This window comes from Gracilinanus agilis, chromosome 2, assembly GCF_016433145.1.
Source record: "Gracilinanus agilis isolate LMUSP501 chromosome 2, AgileGrace, whole genome shotgun sequence".
In the NCBI taxonomy this organism is placed as follows: domain Eukaryota; kingdom Metazoa; phylum Chordata; class Mammalia; order Didelphimorphia; family Didelphidae; genus Gracilinanus; species Gracilinanus agilis.
The window spans coordinates 38,975,274-38,993,737 of NC_058131.1; the positions used below are offsets into that span (position 1 = coordinate 38,975,274).

Below are 18,464 nucleotides of genomic sequence, written 5' to 3' on the forward strand. Positions count from 1 at the left end.
ATGGTCGGGTCGGGGTCTGCCCACGCCGCGGCTGTGGGTGAGTGTCAGCGTGCTGCTCAGCTGAACTGGGCGGGGAAGGGCGGGAGGTGCGTCCCTCCCCGCCTGGCTCCTGGGGGTGGGGGCGCCTCTGCCCTCCGACAGGCCGTAGCTGGCCCCATTTTACAGATGGGGAAACTGAGGCACCAAGCCCTTAAGAATGGGACAAAATTCGGACCCAGATCTTCCCACCCCCAAATCTTACACTCTTCCCACTCCACTCCACTGTGGGCCTAGCGGGTCTACTCACGTCCTTCCCACTCACCCCAGAACGTGGACACAAAGTTCGCAGGAGCCCCGCCTCACCCCCTTCCTCTTGCAGTGTTACCTTGATTTATTAAGACTCTAAAGGGTCTTAATGATTGACTCGGCTGCTGGGTGGGGCAGCAGGAGGAGCCCCTCCCCCACGCTGATCCCTCCCCTAGGCTCTGTTGACCCGCAGCCTGGCGGCTCACTCCTTGATTGCCCCAAACCTGATGTCCACGAGGGTCCCCCTTGCTCTGGGAGCTGCTCTGGGAAGGGGGCGGGGCGCTAGGAAATCTACAAACAATAACAGTGACAATAACCACCCGTAATTATCCTGTCCCTGCCACGTGGCAGTCTCGTTCTCCTGACGTTATTCCATCTATTTCCAGAGTAAACCTGCTGGGATGCATTGTAACAGAATCGTGGCGTGTATTTATGTGGCACGCTCAGGCTGGGGAAGCATTTTACCCATAGACTGAGCCCGGCGATTAATGATTGTCCTTTTCTTCATTATTGATCATGTTGATAATCATTTCTATAACCCTCCCCGTGTGCCTAGTGTCTCATTGGACCCTCGTAACCACGTGGGAGGTGGCCCTAGGAGGATCCCATTTTACAGGACACAAAACTGAGTTGGATTGATTTGCCCAGCTACTAAGAGTCTGAGGCAGGATTCAGATCCAGCCCCCCAGCCTCAGGTCTGCTCCTCCACCTAGCCTGAGCCCCTAAAGGGGCAGGATTTGAACTTGGGGCCCTGAGTCCAAATCCACCCTCTTTCTTATCTCTAAAGGAGGACACGATGATGTCTTGTTGTACCCAAATTTTAATACCTAACCCAGGTTCATGGCCAAAGGAAGAATCACACTGACAATGCAATATGCAAGAAGAGGCTCATTCTTTACTAGCAATAATAGCTAGGGTCACTAGGCAGAGAGGCACGCCTGAACGACCCCTTGGAATTCTCAGCCAAGAGTTTATATAGAAATGTTTGGGGAAGGGGGTTGGTACATACATAATTATCCAGGTAGTGTCAGGGACAGGTGGTCAGGAAGCATCTGGGGAGGGGGGTTTCAGGGTCAGGGGGCTGGAAGCATTTGGCAAACATACATTAAATAGGCAAATATTGTAAAGCAGGCAAACATAGACAAACATTCCTCAAGACATCAGATAAGATAGCTTCAGTTTTAGGTTTATGATAGGGGGAGATAAGGAAGACTGTGCTGGGAAACCTTGGGGGCTGGGGGTAGCTTGTCCAGGCCAGAAATAGTTCAGTAGACTGCCAGACTGATTTTTAAATCCAACATTCCCTTCTTTTTCTTTTGATCCTGAGGAATCATCCTCAGGTGGTCCTTTAAAGATTGGTGTCTGCACACGCCATATCAAGGGTGGGGGTTGTCAGGGAATGCTGATGCAGGACCAAAAGCTAAATGGTGTTAATTCATTCCTTTACAAAAGCTGCTAGGCAGTTAAGAATAAGGGGAAGGGTACATAGTGGAAGCAAAGGGATTTTCCTGCCTATAGTTTGCCTGAAAAAAACTTTTTCACTATGGGGGTACAGTGTTCTATGCTGTTTCTGGGGTACAATGTCCCACAATGTCCCATGCCGTCTCCCCTCCCCTCCTCCAAATGTCTAAGGGAAGAGGGTCGATGGTTTCCATCTTCTGTAGCTTCTTCAAGCTTAGAAGGGGCGTAGAATCTCTGAGAGGGGGAACAGGAGGAGGAGCTGTGGGCACAGGGTCTTCAGGGGCACCTCTGCAGCGAATGCCAGGGTCCTGAAGGCTTGGAGATCAGAGACTGTTTCCCCAGACTGACAGACAGGTCACAAGGGGGAGCATCCATCCCTAAGGCATAAGTATAGAACCTAGGACTAGGGCAAAAACTAGAACACCAGATACAAAAAAAGAAAATTAGCACAATAGAAACTGATATTAAACATTAACATTTGGGTATCTTAGCCAACAGATTTTATCTCCAGAAATCATCTTCTGACAGGAATTAAACCTTTTAGGAAATTTGATCCCTAAGTTGTTTGCAGAGTTGGCATGTGATGTTTCTGTTAAAAAATATCCTTCATAAGGCCCACATTAATATGGCATCTATAACTACTTGAATAACAATACTTTACAGATAAATTTCTTTATCCCAGATTCTGTAGGAAATCCAGAAAGTTTTGGTTTATATTTCCAAGCTCAAAATCCCACTTTAGTTATGGTAAATTAAGGCTTCAAGCTACAAGTCATCTATCACTAAACTTCACCTACTCCTCAAGTGTGTTCCCTAACAATTTGACAATTTTCAGTTATTAACCTAATAGGTTGTTTGGGGAGATGGAAACATTAATTTACAATTTGCATTAAGTGCTGATTATGGGAACTTGCTCCAAAAAGGGAAGGCAGATAGGAAAGCATTTCCTCACGTCCCAAGGGACACATAGCGAGGGGCTCCATGTGTAGGCCAAAGCTGTCACTGGCTCATGCCATCCTTGTGTCACTCAATTCATTGAATACAGAAGAAAGAGAGCCTAGATGGTCAGAAGAGGTCCAGTCCAAGTTGAGCCCTAGAATTGCCTCTCTAACCATCACAGAATATTCTCTGTCTTTTGCACTATATCACTATTGGATCCCAGAAGCCTTCTCCTTCCTTAAAGACAAGTCTTTCCCATTACAGCTCAGAGAAATTCTGCTAAGCAGCATTCTGGAAACAATTTCCATACCCTCAAACAAGCCTTTCACATCCCTACCAGGCTGATCACTCAGTTATTCTTACATATTTTTGGCAATAATTAACATATCACACTTTAGTCACAAAACCTGAATTAAGGAACAGGAGTGCTGGATGGAGTAGCTCCACAGTAAATATAAATCAGGGCTGTATCGTCTCCTGTATCTGGACCATCTGAAAGACTAAGACAAGCCAGACAGGAATCTCTTCAGTGTAACTTTCAAGAGATATTCCAGAACTATTTATGATTTTCCCAACACCATATAAACTAACTTTAGAAATTATCCCTAGGTCAGGGATCCATTTAAAAGAGTAGAACATCTATCTATTCTCTTTCACCTCCCTATCTGTTCTCTTTCATCTCTCCTTCTCTCTCCTTCTTCCTCTCTTTTTTCCTCAAACCCTCTGCTTAAAAAGCAGAACACAACTTCCATTTACCCATCACGAATCTGCATACTCAGGACATCCAAGTCTCTCTTTCTTCTGTATTCAAACACAACACACCTTACCTCTTCACTTTCTCTGACTCTCTATTACCATCACAAAAACAAACATACCATTTGGTATCCCTTCAAATGCTAATCAATAACTCCCAAGAATTGAGACACTGTAACTTTAGCATAGTGCTCATTATAAGATTCAGTTCATAGTACAAATTGGTAAACTGAGGTAACCACTGAGTATTGAACAAAACCCATGGTACAGTCAGGTTTACAATGAGCTTTTGCTTACATTCAAACAACACTTAAAGCACATGTTTTAGCAACAATTTACATAAAAGTCACACTTAAAGCAATATCATAAAGCATGTAGTATTACAGGGTCTATTTTCAATTACAAGATTTGAAACCTTTTACGCACTATAAACCTTAAAGAAAGCCTTTTGACCAGCAGGCTGTTTATCTATTTTCAAGAGCAGGGAATCAAATGTAATAATGAAGTTAGTCAATTTTAATACACTGATATGGAAAACCATTTATGATAACTTTTAAACCCAAAAAATATTTTTGATCAATTTAAACAGATACACCTCTGGCCACACCCTGATAGCCAAAGCCCAGAGGATCTCAGACTGACCCCCCACTCACTAAATGCCTGAGTGCAAGGAGTCATGTCCACGCTCTTTGAAAAGGATACTTCTAAGCTAAACTTGGAGTCCTCTCATCCTCAGGGCCTCCTTCTCGAACCCAGGGGTTCACCATTTGCACCCCTATAACAACTGTACTGCTAAAAAAGAACCTGTTTTACAAGATATCCATGACTTTTCTATCAGCTTTTACTTGCTTGAACATCTCTTTAAAACTCTGAAGTATACAATTAAAATATACTCATCTTTAAACTCTTTAAGATCTTATGTACTGTGTTGCTATATCAGTTCCTAAGTATCAAAGTGGAACAATTAAAAGTATTTCTCTCTTTTCCTTCCTGTTTGCAAGGAAGAGTTTATGAGCAATTTACCCTAAGGTTGCCTGGCTTGATTTTAGGTTTTTATGACTTAACAACCTTGTCTCTTATCTCTCTTTACCAAGTGAGATCACCTACAATTTAAAATTTAGCATGTACCAAAATCTTCATAATAAATTATTTTCAACAGACTTTAGTTTGAACTCCACAACTTCCAAATAACTAAGTCCTTTAGCAATCTTTCAGTATGTAAACAACTGAATTTCAAAGCCATTTACTTTTATTCCTTTCAGACCTCTGTTTAAACAGAATAGAACCTCTAGTTCAGTTTCCTTTTACCTCAAAGCATTGTTTACATAACTGATTAAATTCCATCAATATTATTCTGATTTACCATTTGTTCTAGAATTCACACCTATTATTTCTTTATCAATTACTCTTATTTCCTCTGGCTTCTCTTCCTTTACCATTATTGCAAAAAAGAGGAAAGGTACTATATTTAATTGCATGTAATCCTATTAGCTTCTTGGCTGGTCAAATTTTCTCTTGTTAATTTCATACAGTTCATATATTCTTAACCTATTGAAAAACTTAATTCTCTTTATAGTCCAAATGCATACATATTTTGTATTCATTCATCATTGCTTTCTAGCAATTTGAGTCTAAATGCATGTTAATCTCTAGATCACAAATTCCTTCTTATACATTGCACACATTTTTGCCAAAATCTCAGTACCTGTATTATTAAAATCCATGCACAGATTAACCACTTTAAAAACTTCTTGTGTATCATATGATTACATGTTGCTAGTTCTGACAGCACATACATTAAAAGAACATCTCATTTTAAAATCCCAAGTTTAAATTCTAGAATAAGTTCTCAATAATATTACAACTTTTTCTGAATGACTTTTACATCTACAAAGTAGCCAATACAATTTTTGACCTTATAGAAAAAACATTCCCTCTCTGTGTCAGACTGGCTATTAACCACATTTAGACGATTCTCAATTCACTGAAACCAAGGCTTAACAAACTTCTAACCATGAGTTTTTGTGCTCAATAAAATCTGGTTAATATTTCACATTTGACTGACAAAACAGTTACCACAATAAATAAAATTACATTGTACCATATCAACATCATTAGCAATCCTCAACCCTTAAAATCAGATCTTAAGTGAAAATGCTTCCAATTGTGGAGTAAAATCTCCCTTTTCTGCTCTAAATTTTTCCCTTTTTCACTCCTTTGGGGGCCCATCCAAAGGAAGAAAGAGGAAAAATCATTGAACAGATATTTTCTTTTGTCCTCTGCTGAGGATTTTTGACTGTGGGAAGTTCAATCTTACAACTCCCCCTCTTTTTTTTTTGTAATGTCCAATTTAAGAATACATAGAGACAAGACTGTGACAAAGACAACAATAAACAAAAACATACAACCTTATGATAAGCATGCTTTAAAAGGAAAAAAAAAATCAGTTCTTTAGGATCCATGTTTAAAAAGAAATATTTGCAGTGAGAAAGCTCATTAAAACAGTTGCAGCACACTGGCCCCTTCAACTGAGGGTACTCAGGTACAGCCATCAGCCATCTGATTGGCTGAGCTGACTTCCTTGTCCCCTAACTCTCCCCTGCTTTACACTCTGATTGACCAAACTTGTCTCTCTTTTTGGCTGTGATTTCTAACAAATGCTTCTTGTAGCACCTAAACAAACTGCTATCTGCTAACAGTGGGCATTGGAAGTGAGCTGTTCATTAAGCTGGCTGTGTTTCTTAAGGAAAGAACTTTGAACTTTCAAATCCCCTCCTGTTCAGATGTTAAATCTGCCTCCAGGTCTGAGAGGTTTATTTAGAATCCTCTCCCTATTCAAATATTGTCTGCTGCCGGAGTAGCACAGTTCCTCCAGTCTGAACTTTTAAGTCTGCAGCCCCAGCAGCAGTTTCTCCAGTCTGGGAGGTGAGAAATGTAGATGGGGGAAGGGGAATTGCCGAATGTTTGCAGTTTTCCCCTCTGAACTCACCTTGAAGCTGGGGAAACCAGCAAGCACCAGGTTGACTCTCCCTGGCTCATGATAAGGACGGAAATAACACCAAAGACACAGACCCAGCCAGGACACACAAAAGACGAACTAAGGACGGTTTAAACCTGACAGATTCCTGACTGGCCAAGACAACACAAGACAAAGGTGCGCACACTCACACTCACTTGCCTGGGGGAGCCCAGACAGATCCCAAACAATTAATATGGGGATCCTGCCTCAGTCCTCTCTCTCCTCCCCACCTCCAGTGCGTCCACTGGCCTTCCTCAGGGGACTCGAACCCCTGACTTGGGGCCTCAATCCCCAAGAAAATCCGGCTGGACTCGAACCAACCGGACGGACTCCAAAGACAGGCCTCGAACCTTTTGCTTTGGGGTCTTGTGAGGCCTCGAATCTCACCAGTTCCCGTAGTAATTACAAGGGAATAGAGAGATCAATTGGTCTACGTGGCCTGCCAGTCACACACAGCACTTGCTCCCAGGGTTTCCAACCTTTGTCCGCATGGATCAAAAGGAACTGCGTACTTTCCCCAGTCCTCTCTCAGAAACATGCCCCTGGCAGGTGAGCTTGGCTTAGGTTCCTCCATATCAAACCCGGAGCAGCGGGGCAAGCCGAAACACTTAGCTGTATGCTTACCAGGGCATCACCTTCCCCATCAGTTCAATCACACATCCACACACATGCAGAAGGGGGCCTGTGGCAGGCTCCCTCCTCATACAATGCGAGCACACAATCACACAGCCACATGCACAGGCCACCCAACCCCAGATCTCCTCACCCTCTTGGCTCTTCTGGCAGCGGGTCCTTTCCTGGCCATGAGAGACGAGCCCCCATATGTTGTACCCAAATTTTAATACCTAACCCAGGTTCGTGGCCAAAGGAAGAATCACACTGACAATGCAATATGCAAGAAGAGGCTCATTCTTTACTAGCAATAATAGCGAGGGTCGCTAGGCAGAGAGGCGTGCCTGAACGACCCCTTGGAATTCTCAGCCAAGAGTTTATATAGAAATGTTTGGGGAAGGGGGTTGGTACATACATAATTATCAAGGTAGTGTCAGGGACAGGTGGTCAGGAAGCATCTGGGGAGGGGGGTTTCAGGGTCAGGGGGCTGGAAGCATTTGGCAAACATACATTAAATAGGCAAATATTGTAAAGCAGGCAAACATAGACAAACATTCCTCAAGACATCAGATAAGATAGCTTCAGTTTTAGGTTTATGATAGGGGGAGATAAGGAAGACTGTGCTGGGAAACCTTGGGGGCTGGGGGTAGCTTGTCCAGGCCAGAAATAGTTCAGTAGACTGCCAGACTGATTTTTAAATCCAACAGTCTGAGCCCGGAAATACCACTGCGGACTGCTGGAAATGAACATTTAATGTGTTGTTGTTTTGGCTTTGCAGAAGAGCGGCGCAAAAAGCTCCAGGAATATTTAGCGGCCAAAGGGAAGCTCCGATGTGCTAACGCCAAGTGAGTGAGTGTTGTTGATTGTTTAATGCCTAAAACTCCCATCTCTGAATCTTTGCCTTTCTGGTTGGTGCAGAGCCCTGCAAAGGGAAAGCTAGACCCGCTTTCCTCTCCTCTGCGGTGCCAAGGACTTCCGGCAAGTCGGAGACAGATTCTGCCCAGGAGGCAGCGATGTTCCCTCTCCTGCTAGAGCTCTGGGCAGCCCCAGGCCCTGCTGGCCCAGCCATCCTCCTTCTGGAGCTCCCCCATCAGTGTCTGTGCCATAATCTGTCCTGGGGAGGCAGAGAGCCAGAAGGGCTGGCCGTGGTGGGGTTTGACAGCCTCAGTGCCTGAGGGCCCTCGTGTCTGTGGGCTGCCTGAGTCAGTCTTTGGGCAGGACAGTGCTGGCAGGCCAAGGAGCTCTTTCCTTCCACCTGGAGGAAGATCCCCTTTTCGTTCCTTTAAGATTGAGTTTATTTTTTCCTCTTCCGCAGGCCTTACCTGAGAGAGCAGAAGCAACACTCCAGGCCACTGGCCTCTCTGTCTGTGAGTAGATGTGAATTCACTGTTTCAGGGTTGGATGCTGCTCCCGCCTGTGCTCTGGTGCCCCCCACAACGGTCAAAGGTTCTCCCCTCCGCAGTTCTGCCTGCTGGGAAGGAGCTGCACCAGCCAAATCTCTCCTGCCTAAGACAGACTTCCCTCTCCCCAGCCTCTTCCTCCTGGCTCTCCCCTGCCTGGGACCTTCCCAGCCCGTCACTCTAACCCTGCGTTATCCGTTCCCTCCTTGTACTGCGTTCGAGGCCTCTCCAGGGACCCACCTCAGCCCCTCAAGGATGCCCCCTCAGCCTCACTTCCAGCTCTGGACACATTGTTTAAACACTATCTTATTTTTCCCCCAATTACAAGTAAAAACTATTTCTTAACATTCGTTTTTTTAAAGTTAGGGACCCAAATTCTCTCCCTCAGCCCCCCCCCCACTCCCTCTCACTCCTCCCCTCCCTGAGGCGGCAGGACCCCAGATTCCCATGCCCAGGATGTGTGGGGCCCTCTGGGCTCACACCCACAGCCGGACCTCCCCTTCTCTCCTCTCTGGAGGGACAGACCCAGGCTGGTGTGGATGCCCTACTAAGGTCAGTGTGGACGCGTTTCCTTCGACCCCATCACCTTCCACCTTCCACCTTCGAGCCCAGACTGGGTCCTGGGTCCGAGGCAGCCTAGCAGTGAGGGCCGGCCCATGAGGGGAAGCAGCTTGTCCAGGGACCCCAGCTGGGAAGGGTCTGATGCCAGATTGGAAGCTGGCCGTGCAGGCCCCAACCGGACTCCTCTCCAGCCATCCTGGAGCCCCCACAGGCTGTGCCTGCCTTTCTGCTCTTCTCCTACCTTCTGGGATGCTAGGCTGGGACCTCGGGGCTCTCTAGAGCACCTTCTCCCCCCAGCTAGCAAGGCCTCTCTGCCTCCTTCCACTGGGCTCTGTGCCTGCTCCTGGGGCTTCTCGAGGGGCCAGACTGCGGGGCTCGGGGGAGCTTCTTTGTCAGGAAAGCCTGAACGGCCTGGGACTGCCCGCAGGCTGCCCATGAGGAGCCTCTCCCAGCAGTCAGGGATCCCGGCTCAGCCCCAGGGAACCTCCACAGTCCCGCCCAAAGCCTTGGCCTGCCCCAGGGCTCCAGGACACAAACCCGTCCCTGAGCTGTCCATTCGGGGCTCCCACCTCAAAGCTGCCCCATGGAAAGCAGATCCTTGGTGGAGGCTGAACAGCTTCTTGGCTTGGCTGCCACCACCATCCCCTCTGGAGATGAAACTCCTCACTGGGGGCCCCAAGACCAGACCCCCAGGGCCACCCCCTGGCCAGAGGGCCCGCCCTTCTCCCCACCCCCCACCCCCAGGAGTTTATAACGTAATAAAAGAAGGGACCATTGAATAGAGGCAGGGAGTCGGGAGTGCCCAGCAGGGGCCCAGATGAGGTTGACTCAGAGGAGGCAGCTGGCTGCCTCTTTATGGCCATGGATGGTGGGGATGCTTCCCTAGGTGCGGTGTCTGGGCACGGGCAGGCTGGAGAGAGCCAAGCCCAGAGCCAAGAGGTCCTGCCTTCCCATCTGGCCTCCCTTCCCAGCTGGGTGACCCTGCACAGGTCACTTCTCCCCAATCGCCCATACCTTCCTGCTCTAAGGCCTCAAAGCCGACACAGAATAGGGTTCTGAGGCAGAGGGAAAGGGTTTGCCTTGCATAAATAAGGCCACGGTGGCCATCCTGCTTTTTCTTTTCTCTTTCAGACAACTAGACAACAAAATGACCCAATTAAACAGGCACAACGGCCTGCTGCCAGGCAGCCCACTGGTCAGGGCCTCCAGCCGGGATCCTCTGATGTCCGTGGAACCCAAAGGCCAAAAGCAGCTGCTCCAGACGTTCTGGGGAAAGGCCCAGTGTGGGGCTGTCTTTCCTCCAGGCCACTTGGCCCGCCCTCGGGGCATCCACACCCCCAGCACCTACCAAAAGCAGCACCTCGTCCTGTGGGGACACTGCCTAGAATGTCCGGCTGCTCCCACAAGACCCAAAATGCAGCCAGGCCCAGGATCCCTAAGCAGATGGAGCCTGCATGTGAGCTCCATGCCGGGGACCAGCTAGTGGGAGACGTCTCTGAAGAGACAGACAAAGAGAACCGGCCCAGCCCAGTCCCTGCAGGCTCAGAGAGGAGGCCACAGGCCAGGCTGAGAGATGCTGCTGGACCAAAGGGTGGATCAGGCCATCCCAGCAGACGTGGCCTGGGCCTGGTGGATGGAGGGGCCACCAGGAGCGTCCTGAAGGAGCAGAGCCATAGACTGTTCGTCCACGAGAGCCATGCCGGACTTCCCAAGGGAAAGTCCCACCAGAGGCTCCCCAGTGGGGCAGTTGGGGAGAGACCAAAGGCCAGAGAGCCCAGGATGGTCTCAGCCCAGAGCCTCGCCAGAACTTGGGAATCCAAGAAGGGAATAACTGAGAAAGAGGCCATGCGGGGCCACAGGGGTGAACAAGAGGGTTATGGTGCAAAGTTACCGGCCCCCAGAAGGAGCCGCCCACAGATGAAACCCCCAGTGCTTCCAGTGGGGAAGCTCAGTGGTCAGCAGCACCTCCAGGTAGCCCAGCCCAAGGCCACGAGGAAGCCCCTAGGGAGGGCAGGACAGACTCTCCAAATGGGCAGCCCCTCCAAAGCCCTTGCACGGGCGCCTCCAAGGAAGCAGCCACAGAGCCTGGCCTCCAAGGCCAAGAGAACCGTGTCCTGGAATTGTTCTGTGAAATGCGTGAACCCCAAAGCACAGCCCTACGTCCACCTGACCAAGCCCCCCACAGCACCAGACCCAGGTGGGACGGAGGCAGCCGACCCCTGCCTTGAGCCGAGGACCCAGCAGAAGAGATGCGGGGAGGACCGAAGGTATTTGGTTTGGCTTCTGAAAATGTGGCATCTTACATTAGAAAATAATATAGAGATCCCTACGTGCAAAATAATCCACATAAGCATATATCTGGGTATCTTACCTTCCACATTTTCAGAAATTAGTTTGGGGAGGAGGAGAATTGATTTGTGGAGAGGATGTTAAGATTAACATTGATCTTTTCTCTTAGTTTTTTTAGATATTTTATTTTCCCAATTACACATAACAACAGTTTTCTACTTAACACAAAATTATAGGATCCAAATCGTTTCCTTCCCTCCTTTCCCTTCCAGAGATGGCAGGCGGTCTAATGGGCATTATCCATGTATTCTCACGGATAACATACTTCCACATGTAAGAGAATAATCACATAGAGCCCAAACCCCAAAAGACAAACAAACAGATGCAGATAGTAGTATGCTTTGATCTGCATTGAGGCTCCCGAGGCTCCTTGTCTGGAGTCAGTCAGTGTTCTTTGTCCTGAGTCCTTTGCAGAGTTGCCACATCTCACCGTGGATCCTTCCATGGTGTCACTGGGGCTGTCTGACATCCTCCTGGCTCTGCTCATTTCCCTCCACATCAGTCTGTGCAGATCTCTCCAGCTCCATCTGAACGCCTCCTGGTCCCCCTTCCTTCCACACAACAGGATTCCATCCCCATCCTAGCCTGCACTCGGTTCTCTGCCACCCCACCAAGTGCTGTTCTCAATGTTTGGGTACACATGGGTCCTTCCTGCTTTTCGATCATTTCTTTGGGGTGCAGGGGCAGTGGGGATGAAGCGTTTTCGAGCCCTTTGGGCCTCTTCCAAATGGTCTTCCAGAACAGATCCAGGATGGATCAGGTCACACAACTCCTCCCACATCAGTATCCGGTTTTGGCCGAATCCCCACCAACATTTATTATTTTCTTTACTGTCCTATTGGCCAGTCTACTGGTTGTAAGGTAGTACCTCAGTATTGTTTTAGTTTGCATTTCTCTAATCAAGAGGGATTTAGAACATTTTTATATGATTATTGATAGCTTTGATTTCATCTGAAAGCTGCTATTCATATCCTTTGATGTTTGTCCATTGGGGGATGACTTGTATACTTGTAAGTCTGACTTCATTCTCTATAGATTTGAGAAATTAGACCTTTACCGGAGAAATCTGATTTAAAAAAAAAAATCCCCCCTCCCTCTAGTTTGGTGTTTCCTTTCTAATCTTGGTTACATTGATTTTGTTTGTACAAAAACTTCAATTTAATGTAATCAAAATGACTCATTTTACATCTTATAACATTCTCAATCTCATTTAGTCATCCATTCTTCCCTTCTCCGTAGATCTGATAGGTGAACAATTTATGTTCCTCTGATTTACTCAGTATCATCCTTTATGTCTAAATCATACATCCATTTGGACCTTACTGTGTTTCTGCCGTAGCATTTTCCAATTTTCCCAGCAGTTTTGGTCAAATGGTGAGTTCTTATCCCAAAAGCTGGGGCCTTTGGATTTATCAAATACTAGGTTGCTATGGTCATTGACCCCTGTATATTGTGTATCTAATCTATTCCATTGATCTACCATTCTATTTATTAGCCAGTTCCAGATTGGGTGATTACTGCTTTTTAGTACAGTTTGAGATCTGGTACTGCTGGGCCGCCATCCTTGATATTTTTTTTTCCATTAATTCCCTTGATATTCTTAACTTTTTGTCCTTCCAGGTGAATTTTGTTACTATTCTTTCTAATTCTATTCTTTCTCGTTTTGGGGGGCAGCTGAATAGCTTAGTTGATTGGGAGCCAGGCCTAGAGATGGGAAGTCCTAGGTTTGAATTTGGCCTCAGCCACTTACTAGCTTTGTGACCCTGGGCAAGTCACTTAACCCCTATTGCCTAGTCCTTATCGCTCTTCTGCCTTAGAACTAAACACAGTATTGATTCTAAGTCAAAAGGTAAGGGTTTGAAAAAATAATCATGATAATTTTTTGATAGTTTTATTGGTATGGCACTGAATAAATTAATTTAAATAGAATTGTCATTTTTATAATACTAGTTCAGCCTACCCATGAGCAATTAATATTTTTGATTAAATATTCTATTTCCTCTTTTGCTAAACTGGGCAATTCATATTTTTGTAAATATGTCATCCATTTCACATAGATTGACAGATTTATTGGCATATAATTGGGCAAAAATAGCTCCTAACAATTGCTTTAATTTCCTCTTCATTGGTGGTGATTTCACCCTTGTCATTTTTGATACTGGTAATTTGATTTTTTTCTTTCCCTTTTTTAATCAAATTAATCAGTACTCTATTTTATTTTTCACAAAACCAATTTCTAGTCTTATTTATTAGTTCAGTGGTTCTCTTTTAATTTTATTAATTTCTTCTCTGATCTTCAGGATTTCCAATTTAGACTTTATTTGTTCTTTTTCTAGTTTTTATAGTTTGATACCCAATTCATTGATCTGTTTTTTTCTCTATCTTATTGATGTAACCTTTTAGAGGTATAAAGTTTGCCCTCAAAATACTGCTTTGGCTATATCCCATAAATTTTGATATGTTGTCTCTTCATTATCATTCTCTTTAATGAATTATTATTTCTATAATTTTTCTTTTATCCACCTCTTTTTAAAAATTATATTATATAGTTTCTGATTACTTTTTTAATTTGTCTTTCCATGGATTCTTCTTGATTATAATTTTATTGCATAATGATCTAAAAAGGACACATTTATTTTTTCTGCTTTTTTGCATTTGGTCATGAAGTTTTCATGCCCTGATCATGGTCAGTTTTTGTGTAGATGCTATGTTCAGCTGAAAAGAAGGTATATTCCTTTCTGTTCCCATTTGATTTCTCCAGAGAGCTATTAAATCTAACTTTTCTAAAATTTCATCCACTTTCTTCACTGTTTTTTCTTATTTATTTTTGGTTAAATTTATCTAGATCTGAGAGGGTAAAGTTGAGGTCCCCCATTAGTACTATTTTGTGTAAAGGAAATTTACTCTCTCCCCCCTTTCTGGGGTCACACAGGTGACATCATCTCCTGTCATCTACCTGCATACCTGACATCAGCCTGAATGTGACCCAAAAGGCTAGGACAAGAGCAGGGGAGTCAGGAGGTTATAAAAAGGGCTAAGCAGGAAGTTCTCGCTCTCTCTGTCTCTGATGCTCTGCCTACAAACTTCCCTGCCAGGGTCTGCTGGAGAAGTCACATGGAAAAGTTAGATTAGGGCCCCTTTTCTATCTCTCTCTCATCTTCAACCTATCCAAATAATCCTAATAGATTTTATTAGAATCTAAGTACTAACTCCTATTTTAATCAACAGTTTTACTATTTCCTCCTGAAGCTTATTTAATTTCTCCTTTAAAAATCTAGAGGCTATCCCATTTGGTGCATATATGCTTAGTATTGATACTTATTTCATTGTCTATAACAGCCAGAGTGCCCAGAGGACAAATTCAAGCTATCTGTGAGCCCTCACATTACCAGAGAGAGCTGAGGGAGGAAGTGCTTGCTTTGGGAAGCTGGACAGAGGCACAGGGCATGCAAAAAATGTTCTTAGGCACTGGGAAGAGAGAGAACGAGCAGCTCCTCGAGTGCCGACTCTGCACACATGCCACGGCTTCGACAACACTGGTCTATAGTATCTTTTATCAATATGTAATTTCCTTCCTTATCTCTTTTAATCAGATTTGTTTTTGCTTTAGCTTTGAGGTCCTATTTGCTACTTTTGCTTTTTTTACTTCAACTGAAGCATGATAAATTCTGCTCCATTCCCTTACCTTTACTCTGTGTGTGTCTGCCTCAGATGTGTTCTTTGTAAACAACATATTGTAGGATTCTGATTTTTAATCCATTCTACAATCCACTTCTGTTTTATGAGTTAGTTTATCCCATTCACATTCACAGTTATGATTATAATCTGTGTATTCCCCTCTATCTTATGGTCCTGCTTTTGGTCCTGCTCCTTCTCCTTTCACTCTGGCTCTCCTCACAAATGTTTTACTGTTAATCAAATTCCCCCCCCCCCCATTCTCCCTCCTTTATATTACTCCCTTTCTCACTTATCCCTTCTTTTTTCCCTCCTGCTTCTCTTTAGAGTAAGACAGGATTGTATACCCCAAGAAATCTGGCTATTCCCTCTCTAAGCTAGTTCTGATGAAACTAACGTTTTTAAGCATTGCCTATCATCACCCTCATTCTCCCTTCCACTGTAATTGTTTTTTATACCTGTTTAGGTGAGATAATTTACCCTATTCCACTTCTCCCTTTTCTCTCAATGCATTCCTCTTTTACACTTCTTGATTTTTTTCTTTGCATATCATGTTATTCTAATCAGCTTACTCCTGTACTCTCTATCTATGTATATCTATCCTTCTGAGTGCTCTAATACTGATAAAAATGTTAAGAGTTACAAATATCGTCTTTCCATGTAAGAATATAAACAGTTTGACCTTCTTGAATCCCTTAAATTTTCTTTCATTACCTTTTTTTTGAGTTCTTTTGAGTCTTTTACTTGAACATGAAATTTTCTATTTAGATCTGGCCTTTTCATCAGGAATGCTTGCAAATATTTTATTTTAAATGACCATTTTTTTTCCCCTTGAAAGAATACACTCAGTTTTGCTGAGTAGGTGATTCTGTGTAATAAACCTAGTTCCTGTGCCTTCTGGAATATATTCCAAGCTTTCGAATTCTTTATTGTAGAAGCTGCTAAGTCCTATGTGATCCTGACTGTGGCTTCGTGATATTTTAACTCTTTCTTTCTGGCTATTTGTACTATTTTTATCTTGGCATTTGGCTATAATGTTCCTAGGAATTGTCATTTGGGGATTTTTTTTCAGGAGGTGATTGGTGGATTCTTTCAATTTCTACTTTGCCTTCTTGTTCAAGAATATCAGGGCAGTTTTCTTTGATAAGTCCTTGTAATTGATGACTAGGCCTCCCCTTTTCTTTTTCTTTTCTTTCTTTCTTTTTTTTTTTTTTTTTGATCACCACTTTTCAGGTAACTCAGATAATTCTTTAAATTATCTCCTGGATCTGTTTTCCAGGGCATTTGTTTTTTTTCAAAGGCATATTTCGTGTTTTTTTCTATTTTTTAATTCTTTTGATACTGTTTTACTATTTCTTGATAACTCAATGAAGTCATCAGCTTCTTCTCTCCCAGTTCTAATTTTTAAGGAATAATTTCTTCCATGAGCTTTTGAACTTCCTTTTCCATTTGGTTAATTCTACTATTTATGAAACACTTTTCTTCATTGGATTTTTATACTTCATTTAACATTTGGTCAATTTTACTTTCATTCCTCTTCCCCATTTTCCTCTGTCTTAATTGATTTTTTAAATTCCTTTTTGAGCTCTTCCAGAGCCTGAGCCCATTTCACATTTTTCTTTGACGTTTTGCATGTAGCTACTTTGATTTTACTGTCTCCTTCTGATGTTGGGTTTTACCCTTCTTTGTCTCCAGAATGGTTTTCTCTGGTTAGGTGTTTTGGTTTCTTTTTTTTTTTTAATATTTTCTCATTTTCCTAGTCTCTTTTTCAACTTCTACTTTTATCTTAAGGGTTTGTTCTATTCTCAGAATGGATAGGGCCCTCTCTTAAACCTCATTTAGTCCTTGCTGCTCCTCTCTGCTCTGGTTCTGGATTTCAGTTCTTCTGAGATGGTGCAACAGCCTGTGGGCTAGAAGCTCTGGCAGCACCTCCCACTGCTGATTCAGTCTCCTCTAGACTCTAACAGCCTGCAGGGCTCAGGATGCTGTGCGCTTCATGGGGCTGGGACTCGGGGCTTCACTCTAGGCTTACAGCAGCACCTTGTGCTGGGGCTTAGGGCCTCCCCTTGAGCTTGTACTAGCTGGGAGCATTGCCAGCTGCCTCGCACCATTGAGGCTTATGGCCTCAATGTGGGCTCAGAGCCTCATTCTGGGCCTACGGCAACCAGGCAACAATGCACTGTGCCTCGGGCCAGGGCTTGGGGGCCTCACAGCAGGCTTGCCCCAGACCTTGAACCTCAGAGGGTGGGCAGGGAGGCTCTGTTATGGCTCAGGCAGGGTCTCGGGTCTCGGGTCTTGGGGTTGGCTTGGGCCCAGGTTCAGAACCTGGAGCAGGGGGGCTGCTGCCTTGCTGGGGGCTCTGCTCCTCTCTCACCCCACACCCTCTCTGCCCACCTTCCAAGCTGTTTTCTGCCCTTTGAAGCATTATTTTAAGGCTGATTGGAGAAGATTCTCTGAGAGGTTCCCGCAAAATGGCCCTTCTGTCAGGCGTGGGAATATTTAGCTATGAGATGGGGCAGCCTCTGTCTGTCCATTTTCCTCTCGTCAGTGACCTGGAGGCGGGGCCGGATACTGACGAGCTGGTTGATTTCAGGGCGTTGTCACTGATCCCAGAAAGTCAGCGGCCCAGAGCGGCTCATCAGCTCATCGTGTTAGCCTGCGGCTGCCAGGCAGACAGAGAACCCGACGTCCTGGGTTCTAGTCTGACCCCAGACGCTTCCTCCCAAGAGAGCCCTCGCTGCTCTGTTCTCGGACACAAGGGAAGGGCTTAAAAAGAAGGACGTGTAAAAATGCATCTGGTCAGCCTGTGTGAGGGAGCCTTCAGGGGCGGGAGGGAGGGAGAGAGGGAGGCTTCCTGGACAGAGGCCGCCCCTCAGGAGCAGACTGAGGCTGAGGGGTGAGCTCAGGCCCTGGGGCAGACCCTGAGGGGCTCCTGGGGCCCTCGATGCTCTGTACACTGGCCAGGCCCAGCCCATCTCTGATTAAGGCCCTCTGTCCCCTGGTGACGTCGGGCCCAGAGCAGAAGCGGCCCTGGCAGGGGAGGCCTCTGGGAGCCGAGGCTGCTCTGCAGGGTGGCTCGGGGACCCCAGGAAGGGTGAGGACATGGCTGGGCTCGGGTGTGAGGAAGGCGAGCCTGGCCCTCATGAAGGATGGGTCAGAGTAATGGCCCCAGAGGTAGAGATTTCAGATCAGGAAAAGCTGAGTTCAAACTGGGCTTTGGACACAGCCGTGTGACCCTGGGGGAGTCACTTGCTTCTCCTCATCTATAAGATGGAGATAATGGGGTTGCTTTGTGCCCAGCTTGGCAGATGGTGCCACTCATCCTCATGAGGTCAGGGATGAAGCTCCGGGCATATGAATGGGGGGAGGGCTGGCCCTCACCTTGGGCTGGGGGCTGCAGGGGACAGAAG

The 18,464-nt window shown here is 45.5% G+C and overlaps 1 protein-coding gene across 1 annotated transcript in view; it reads left to right on the forward strand.

The window, feature by feature from the left end:
• CKAP2L (cytoskeleton associated protein 2 like) overlaps window positions 1-18,464 on the forward strand; it is a 28,456-nt gene continuing 9,992 nt past the window's right edge. The window contains exons 1-4 of the mRNA XM_044660445.1: window positions 1-37; window positions 7,848-7,914; window positions 8,385-8,436; window positions 10,162-11,297. Coding sequence (XP_044516380.1) covers window positions 1-37; window positions 7,848-7,914; window positions 8,385-8,436; window positions 10,162-11,297 — 1,292 coding nt within the window. The remainder of the gene's footprint in view (window positions 38-7,847; window positions 7,915-8,384; window positions 8,437-10,161; window positions 11,298-18,464) is intronic.